At 43.3% G+C, this 9,917-nt stretch overlaps 1 protein-coding gene across 1 annotated transcript in view; it reads left to right on the plus strand.

Annotated features, from left to right (window-relative positions):
• The window catches only part of LOC309500138 (cytosolic phospholipase A2 gamma-like), a gene marked incomplete at its 3' end in the record, with an annotated part of 8,856 nt that extends 6,204 nt beyond the window's left edge, over positions 1-2,652 (plus strand). The window contains exons 6-11 of the mRNA XM_082171702.1: positions 1-45; positions 138-278; positions 1,268-1,333; positions 1,430-1,501; positions 2,072-2,215; positions 2,399-2,652. The exon at positions 1-45 is cut by the window's left edge and continues 58 nt beyond it. Of these exons, the coding sequence (XP_082027828.1) occupies positions 1-45; positions 138-278; positions 1,268-1,333; positions 1,430-1,501; positions 2,072-2,215; positions 2,399-2,652 (722 nt within the window). The remainder of the gene's footprint in view (positions 46-137; positions 279-1,267; positions 1,334-1,429; positions 1,502-2,071; positions 2,216-2,398) is intronic.
• Between the last annotated feature and the right edge of the window lie 7,265 nt (positions 2,653-9,917).

The following is a 9,917-nucleotide window of genomic DNA, read 5'->3' on the forward strand; positions in this document are numbered from 1 at the left end:
TCTACACCGCGATCGACAAGCAATGCAAACAGAGAAAAGATGGCGGTAGGTGTGTGTGTGTGTGTGTGTGTGTGAGAAAGACAGACAGAGTTACTGTGTTTGTGTCAGCTGTTATATGGACGTGTCTCTGTCTGCAGACCCCTGGTTTGAGTTCACTCCATATGAAGCCGGTTATTCCCTCACTGGAGCGTTTGTGAAAACATCCAACTTTGGCAGCAAGTTTGAAAATGGCCGTAAGATCAAGAACCAGCCTGAGATTGACATGCTGTACCTGCAAGGTAACAAACTTTCTGACAGGAGAGTTTATTTATAATATCAACTTACATTCTCTTGATTCTCCATTGTACATTGACCTGAATTAGAGAATAGTGTAAAACAGTATCTGGGATTTATCTGGAGATCAGGGGTCTCATTTATCAAGCCTCTGAGAATTACTCACAAGAACACTGCTAAGAATTGCTAAGAATTGACTTTAGAGTAAAACAATTCTTGGCTCAGAGCAGCTTTTAAAAGTTAGTTATCAAGCATCTCAGTCGTAATTTAAGTGAAGTGTAGGACTAAATCTTAAGTGTCAGTCTTGGAGCTGATTCACAACACTTTGCTGTGTCACAGATGGGATTTTGGATGATGACTTAGTTATGGGCCAATTACTGAATAGATTTCCTTATTTTAGAATATTCTCAGATGAATTTACATTGAATAGTGAAAGTTTACATTCAACACACATTTGACAATAAATAATTTTCAAGAGAATACGATACCGTTTGATTAACTGCTCGTCGTCAAACATTTCAAAAACATTCTTCCTCTCCTGAAAGATTTGCTCTGGTCTCTGTCTCCTCAGTGCCTTCACAAGCCCCTACTGGCAACTCCTAGACCTCTCGAGCTGTCTTAAATAACCGGGGGAGAAAGAGTGATTCTTAGCCTTAAGAAATGTGATAATTTGCTTTTATACTTAAGTTTGAAAGATGGAGTAAATTTCATGATTTCTCAGCACTTAAGACTAAAAAGGCACTTTGAGAAGCTTAAATACGGGCCCAGGTCTGTCAAAACATAAAACATGAAATATAAAGCATTGAAATTAGAAATGCTGAAAAATCATTAAAAAAGCAATTTCACCAACACACTGAGGTGCTGCTTTTCAACATAAACCTTGATTAAAAGGAAATAAAATTAAAATCTTAAATCATATTGTATTATTTTATTAAAAAAATTATAAATTTTTGTTTATTGTGAACACTTTTAAGCTTAACTGTGTTTTCTGCAGGTCTGTGCGGCAGCGCTTTAGCCGATGGAGTCGAGATCCGTAAATTCCTCTGGGAAAAAATTAAAGGTGCAACTTCATTTGTTCTGAAGATTCAGTTCTGTCTAAAGCTGAGAGTCATTTCATTATCATGTGAACCTTAATTCTATTTGATTTCCCCCCCAGAGTTATTACAGCATTTAAAAGCTAAATCTAAAACACGAACAGAAATGATGATGCGTACGGAAACGAGGGAAGGTAAAGCATTTATTACAGCTTTTATTTATTGACAAGTTGATTTATCTTTTGTGGTATATGTGGAAGATCATTCAGTGCTGTGGTTCCGAAACTCTGGAATTCTCTTCCTCTACCTCTTTTTTCCAGTTCTACTATATACTCAACTAAAAACCTTTTTTAGTTAATCTTTTAATCTTTTCTTACAGTATTTCCAACCCTCCTCTGTTTAGTGTTCTGCTGTTTTGTTACTGTATATTGTATATTGTATATGTATATATGTCTATATGTCCTATGTGATGCATACTAATGATTAATGCTGTGTTTTTTTTATATATTCTTGTACAGCGACCTTGAGCTTGGGAAAGGCGCTTTATAAATAAAACATATTATTATTATATTATTTTGTGTCTAATGATCTGTTCATGCTTCCTGCTGAGGAATAAAAAGTTAAACTCTTTAATGATGAAAAATAAAAGTGAGCTATAATGATGAGTGTCACCTTAAAACACCTGATACCTGAATGTCATAAATTTGGGGATGGAAAGCACTTGATATACAAGACATTTTGCCCTGTGTTCATGTTTGTTCAAGGTGTGTTTTCTTCAGAAGAGTCAAACTCCCCTCCCATAGACGAATGTCACCAGGTGCTCATTGATCTCGTGGACAGGAATCTCTCGGTTTTGAATGGCAAAGATCCGTCAGCTCTTGATGAATGCATCAGAACAGCGCTGAGCGGTAATAATACACAAAAGTGTGCTGGAAAATGTATCTTTAATGGCCTTTCAGCAACATTTAAACAGTAAAATAAACTACAAACTAATTGATGAAACAGTAATATGCAAAAACATCTAATTAACACAAGATACACAAACCTGCATCAGATTAAAATAACTCAATCATGTTCTCCTCTTTTCTCAGAGATCTCTGGAGGCAAACATCAGCTGATTTCTCAAACACGCCAATTGAAAGTCGCTAAAATATTTGATGCAAAACAGTTTATGAAACAATACACTGCGGATGTGTTTAATTTTTTGAGTAGTTACTGTAGTTTCAAGCATTTTGGTAGGTTGACCTGTCTTTACAATGTTTTGATTTGTATAATGTACTTAATTTTTGATTTTCTAGCCAGATTAATGCATAAACCGAATGTGCTTTACTGTAAGATTCCATAAAGCTTCCAATAGCACCATCTTAGTGAAAAACAAATATACTAAAATGTATTTGTTTTAATACATTGTTTTATGTATTATACATTGTTTTAATTTGTTTAATTAATACATTGTTTTGTGCTAAGTATACTACAAATACATTTACATATTTATTTCCTTAATAAAAATACCCTGCAATTGTACTTTTGGAATACCAAACTGGTATACTTACAGTCTGCTAAACTGGAACAACTAATTTCATACTCAATGCACTTTAATTGTGAGGAAATAGTGCTGAGGTCCGAGATGTACTTAAGTATAGTTGATTGTGCTAAAGTGGAACAATTGTAAGTATACTTTAAGTACACTTTAAATATCATGCATTTAAAAACTGATATTATACAGCAATCATACAATCCTTATTAATAATGATATCAAAACACATTTTAGGCATAATATTAAGAAATGTGCAGTGAGAAATAAAGAAATACTCCAAAAGTTGAATTATAATTTTATATCAGTAAGTATTAAGTGATATGTCAATAAATATGTTAATGGATTTACATATACTTTAGTAGCTCTTCAGCAAGCGCTCTCTGTTCTGTCTGTTATATTTGGTGTTGTTTGTCACGTATCTGATCATTATTATGGCGAGTGAGCAGTTAAAAAAATGTGTGCACCCCTGCCCTAGATATATCACGGGTGGGGACACACATCAGTTATGTGTGGACTGTTTGGGAGTGCAGCACGCCCGGGCAGCTCTCAAGGGAGCTGCTTGCGGTCATTGTGAATCACTCCCTATCAGAGTGCTGCGCTCCCGCCTGGCTGTCTTTGATGAGGATGGCCAGGCTCGCGTTCCCCGCGGTTCGGGTGCCGCGTCCGTTGAGGCGGCGCGGCGACTCAGATCGTGGGGTTCGCAAAAGGACCTTGCAGACGAGAATGAGACTGCTGCGGCACCTTCTCATTCTTCGTCTGAAGGTTCTGAAGCCCGTGTTCATGGTGCAGAAGCCCGCGCTGCTCCTTCTTCTGCCCGTGACGAGGGTCCCATGCTTGAGTTGTCTGCTTCCGAGGAAGTGGATGTACTCAGCATCGAGGCGGACGAACGTGATTTAGACTCGCCAGTTCACGTTCCCGCTTATGAGGAGCTCGTTGAGGTTGTGACGCGTGCAGTGTCCAGACTCAACATCAACTGGCCACTTGATAAGCAGGAGGTGCAAAATAAAAGCAAGCTAGATGAGCGCTTCCAGCAGCACCGCTCACAATTGTGGATTATAGCCACGTGGTAGGCGCGAGAGAGTTGGGGTATGGGAAGATGCCGGAGATGGAGGAGGCTCTTGCCAGCTACCTCTCTCCTGAAGCGGCATCATCCCTAAAAGCCACGGTGCTGCCCAGCAAACCATGCAGAAATACCTCTGCATTGGTGGGCAGGGCATATATGGCGGCAGGTCGGGCTGGTTCATGTCTGCACACTATGGCCATCTTGCAGGCATACCAGGCCGACCTATTGAAGGATTTAGATGAGGGCGAGGGACCCACACCTCAAGATATTGCTGAACTTCGAAGAGCCACAGATTTTTTCTCTCCGGCTACTAAGGAGACGGCCCGTGCTATCGTCCACTTCATGTCAGCTCTGGTAGCCACGGACAGGCATCTGTGGCTGAATTTATCAGGTATAAAGGAAAAAGATAAGAGTTTTCTCCCGGATGCGCTGCTCTCGCCTTCTGGCCTGTTCTGGCCGCTCAAAATCTAAATCCTGGAAGGCTGGCCAGAGTGGCCCCCCTAAGCCGTCAACGAGCTCCTCATATCGGCAAGAACAGAAAGAGAGCGTTGCCTCTAGAGCCCCTCCCACAGGAGCCTGGCAACAGAGGAAACGCTCTCACCTGAAGTCATCTAGCCAGAAGGGCGACCTAAGGGACGTCCTTCAGGCGAAGAGGGCTTCGGGAAAGAGGTCCTAACTGGGGTGCTAGGATCTCTGAGGGCTGTTTCCCCCGCATGGAAAGGCAGCCCTCAGGAAATCGATGTCGGTTTCCCGCCGTCCACGACGCTTCGGGCCACATTAATTTCCAGCGAACGCACACGGTGTCGTTCGTCCCAAAAATTTGTAAACGAGCATCGATTATGGTCACAAAGTCAGTCTCAGCTAATTCCTGCCGGTCTTCCCCTTCAGGTGGTCGAGAACAGTGCTCGAAAAATACCCGAGGCCAGCCTCGAGAGGCTGGTTCCCTTAGTAGATTTTGTAGAAGCGTGGCAACGTCTTCCCAATGTATCTGCATGGGTCCTGTGTATAATAAAAATAGGGTACAGACTGCAGTTTGGTCACCGCCCCCCCAAGTTTGCTGGGGTGGTACAGACTGCAGTGGTTCCAGAGCAGGCTCAGGGTAATGGAACAAGAAGTACACTCTCTGCTGATCAAAGAGGCCATAGAACGTGTTCCTCCTCCAGACAGGGAGTCCGGGTTTTACAGCCGGTACTTTATAGTTCCAAAAAAGGATGGAGGGTTAAGACCGATTTTAGATCTGATGCACTTGAATCGTTCTCTGAGGAGGTTCAGGTTCAAGATGCTCACTATTCCCACCATTGTGAATCAAATCAGATCCGATGACTGGTTTGTCACGATATATCTAAAATACGCTTATTTCCATGTCTCCATCCTTCCATGTCACAGGAGATTCCTGAGGTTCGCTTTCGGGGGCAAAGCGTACCAATATCAGGTTCTTCCGTTCGGCCTAGCACTCTCTCCCCGCACCAAGTGTATGGATGGAGCTCTGGCTCCACTGAGGCTTCATATATCTCCCGTACGTATCGAGTCCATCCAAGCCATGGTGTCCGGGTTAAAGCTAGACCAGGCCATCACTGTAAAGCAATTTCAAAGACTGCTGGGCCTAATGGCAGCGGAATCCAACATAATACCTTTGGGCCTTCTACACATGAGGCCCCTTCAGTGGTGTCTGAAAGCCAAGGGGTTTTCCCCGAGGGGAAATCCGTTCCGTACAATCAGGGTCACGCGCAAATGCCTTCGTTCCCTATTAATATGGAAGAAACCTTGGTCCCTGTCCCAAGGGCCAGTGTTAGGAGCGTCATGTTGCCGGAAAACAGTTTCGACAGACACCTCCCTCACTGGCTGGGGCGCGGCCATGGAAGGCCGCTTTGTCAGGGGTCTGTGGCAGGACCATCATCGCTCTTGGCATATAAATTGCCTAGAGATGTTGGCTGTGTTCAGAGCTTTGAGGATCTTCCTCCCAGACATCAAAGGCTACCATGTCTTGATACGGTCAGACAATACGTCGGTGGTCGCTTATCTGAATCGACAGGGGGGTCTCAGATCGCACCCTCTATACAAACTGGTGCATCAGATTCTCTTCTGGTCCCAGAGCAATGTATGTCCCGGGGGTTCAGAATCAGGGAGCAGACATCCTGTCGAGACAGGGGCTGAGGCCCGGGTAATGGAGACTTCACCTGGATGTGGTGAGGTTGATATGGAAGAGGTTTGGACCTATGGAAGTGGACCTGTTTGCGTCTCAAGAGACGTCCCACTGTCCACTGTGGTTTTCCCTATCACATCCAGCTCCACTGGGGTTGGATGCCATGGTACAAGCGTGGCCGAGGCTACGCATGTACGCTTTTCCCCCAATCGCTCTGCTCCCGGGAGTTCTGTAGAGGGTCCGTCGAGAGGGAGTCAGTCTACTCCTAGTAGCCCCGTTTTGGCCGGCCCGAGTATGGTTCTCAGACATAATAGCACTCCTGATAGGTCCGCCATGGCAGATTCCCCTGAGGAGGGATCTGTTGTCTCAGGCGGAAGGCACGATATTCCACCCTCGCCAAGAGATGTGGAAGTTGTGGGTATGGCCCCTGAGGGGGTACAGTACCTAGATGCCGGCCTTTCAGCTGGAGTGGTCGAGACCATACTTGGCTCCAGAGCTCCTTCTACGAGGAGATTGTATGGCCTAAAGTGGAATGTGTTTTCCACTTGGTGTAGAGAACATGAGTTAGACTCAGTTAACTGCCCAGTGGCTTCAGTTCTGGAATTCCTTCAAGATAATTTCTCTGCTGGTCTCACCCCTTCCACACTTAAGGTGTACGTGGCTGCCATTGCGGCTTTCCATGCACCACTAAGTGATGGGCCGCTGGGGAGGAACCAGCTGGTCAAACGTTTTCTCCGTGGTACATGGAGGATGAGACCGACAACCAGGACCAGAGTTGCTGCATTGGATCTGGCGGTGGTTCTTGAAGGGTTATCCATGGCCCCCTTCGAACCACTTCAGTCGGCTTCACCTAAGGATTTGACGTTTAAGATGGCATTTCTCTTAGCCATTACCTCGCTTAAGAGGGTGGGAGATCTCCAAGCCCTGGCAGTTTCGCCAGCTTGCTTGGAGTTTGCTCCGGGAGGAGTTAAGGCCATCTTGCATCCGAGACCTGGCTATGTGCCCAAGGTGCCTTACAACGTGGCAAGGTCTATCGTCCTGCAGGCATTTCATCCTCCACCACATGTGTCGGCAGAAGAAGAGAGACTCCACGTGCTTTGTCCTGTCAGAGCACTGAGTTTTTACCTTGAGAGGTCCTCTTCTTGGAGGAGGTCGGACCAACTGTTAGTGTGTTTTGGGTCACCTAAGAAGGGGCTCCCTGCATCCAAGCAAACAATCAGTAACTGGATTATACAGGCTGTTGTCTCGGCTTACCAGGTGCACAATCTGCCTTCACCTTTGGCCATAAGGGCTCATTCCACTAGAGGCATGGCTTCCTCTAGGGCCCTCTACTCGGGGCTGCCCCTCCAGGAGATCTGTGAGGCAGCCGGTTGGGCTACCCCACACACTTTTATCAGATTTTATAGTCTGCACCTCCCTAACACGCCCAGTGCGCAGGTGGGTATTTGTTCCCCAAAGAGTCGTTTTTAACGACGCAGTGCGAGTTCCCTCGAAAGGGAACGTCTCGGGTTACGTCTGTAACCCTTGTTCCCTGAGAAGGGAACGAGACACTGCGTCGCCTTGCCACGCCCCTTCATGCCTGGGAGCGGCTTGCTTCATCACGAGGCTAACGCGTGTGTGTGCTGGTGTCTATTTATACTTCCGGGTATGCCGTCACATGTTACGTCATGACGCAACACCAATCAGGATTGGAATAGTTTCATTCATACTTCAGAGGCGCACGCTCAGGGAGCGTCCCCAAAGAGTCGTTTTTAACAACGCAGTGTCTCGTTCAAAAAACAAGAAAGAAAACCATTTAAAAATAAAAGCATGGGTTTTCATCTAACCATATTTATTTATAATACCTGAGTGCTGTCCGTTAGCATTTATCTCAGAGGGGATTTCTCATCTTGACGATTTTGGTGAATACTTTAAATTTAAACTTGAAATGTCTGTCTAACCCTTTTAATCAAACAATAATGGGCTGTTTTTCTACTGCAGACGGTGAGGGAAGCTGCTGAGACGTGCGGGAAACTAAACATCCCTTTCCCTGAGCTCAGCATTCCCAATGGACACTCAGAGAAACCGAAGGACTTCTATGTGTTCAAAGGCCAAAACACTCCAACCGTGATCCACGTCCCTCTCTTTAATGTGGTCAACTGTGGAGGCAAGTTATGATCTTACAATGTCCTGAATAAAACTGAAATATCAACTGTGTTCTGATTTAAGTGTGTTAATGTTTCATCAGATAAAATTGAGGAATGGAGGAATAAATATACCACTATACAAGGTTCTTACAGCGCTAAGATGATCACTGATCTTATGGAGGTCGCTGGAAAAAACATCACAAACAACAAAGATAATCTGCTGGAAGAGATTCGTCAGGCAATGAAAAACACAAAAGATGAATAATAAATATCAGTGGTGTGCAGCGTTCTGAAACAAGGCGGTAGAGTCCTCAATTTTTGTTTTAATGTAAATTCCAGTTACACTTAATGTGGACACATTTTTGACGCATGTGAAATGTGCATGAAAACATGCGGACGGAGCAATAAGCCAATCATTATGGGTTTTTTTCTGTTTAATGTTAAATAGTTTTTGCATGTTTCAGTCTGTTCATATAAACAGCTGATCATTAAAGGTGCTGTATGTAACTTTTTCACTCTACTAAAGCATACAAATACCATAATATGTTTGCAGATATTTGGGAAACATGCTAAGTTCACATACTAATTTCTCTGAAAAACACTTCTACAGCCAGTTATTTTACTTTGAAATGTGCGTTTCCAGGCTGGAATGTTTCTTTTTGTTTTGGTCTGTGATACTGCACGTTGCCAGTTTGGCAATTTTCATTGTCCATTGCGCCCATTCCTGTTGCGTGTGCTCAAACTGGCAACCAGAGTGAGCGCCGTCCAGTCTGAGGAGCAGGAGGCGGGAGAAACCACGATCTCTGATATTTTGAATAATACTGCAGTACCTGTTTCGACCACTAGCTGTCATTCTTACATACTGCACCTTTAATAATCAAATCAACCATAACACAGACTGATTTACAACTATGATTGATGATTAAAATATTGTATTACTTTGCTTCTGTTACAATTAATAAATAAATCATTCTCTACAGATATGGTTTTGTCCTGGTCATTTGATAATATTATTATTATTATTAGACTTTATTGTCCACCGTAGTGGAAATTTGTCTTTGACTTCTTCGAACAGAAATACATCAATGACACCACATTTAAACTTACATTAAAATACACACAGTTAAGAGTACGATACTACCACCGTCAACATACAACAACAGAAAATGGAAAACAGCGCAGCCAATTAAAATAAAGTAGGTTTCGACCTACAATAAACACACTTAAAAACTATTTCAGTTTAAATTAAGTTCCTGTATGGCCTGGGGAATAAAAGATCTCTTATAGATGTTCCGGCTCGCCCTTGGGACCCTGAATCTACGGCCGGATGGAAGCAACTCAAACTCTGAGTTTAGTGGGTGTAGGGTGTCTGCTGATATCTGGCTGGCCTTCCTGAGTACTGCCTTATCAAATACATCCCCAAGCTGCCTTTGTGACTTGCCAATCACCTTCCCTGCTGTATTAACAATTTTGGAAAGCTTGTTTTTATCTTTCACATTCAGGTTGCCATACCAAGCTGTTATATTAAACTGTAAAATACTTTCTACAAGGCCCCTATATGCCATCTCAAGAATGTGTTGACTGACCCTATTTTTCTAATTAAACTAGAAAGTTTTATAAAAAAAAAAAATCAGTTTTCTAATTAAAAACAATCGCTGGTTAGCTCTCTTAAAAATACTCTCTGAGTTAACATTAAAACTTAAAGTGCGATCAATGATTGTACCTAAGTACTTAAAGTTTT

The sequence above is a fragment of the Leuciscus leuciscus genome, assembly GCF_965113295.1.
Source record: "Leuciscus leuciscus genome assembly, chromosome: 5".
In the NCBI taxonomy this organism is placed as follows: Eukaryota; Metazoa; Chordata; class Actinopteri; order Cypriniformes; family Leuciscidae; genus Leuciscus; species Leuciscus leuciscus.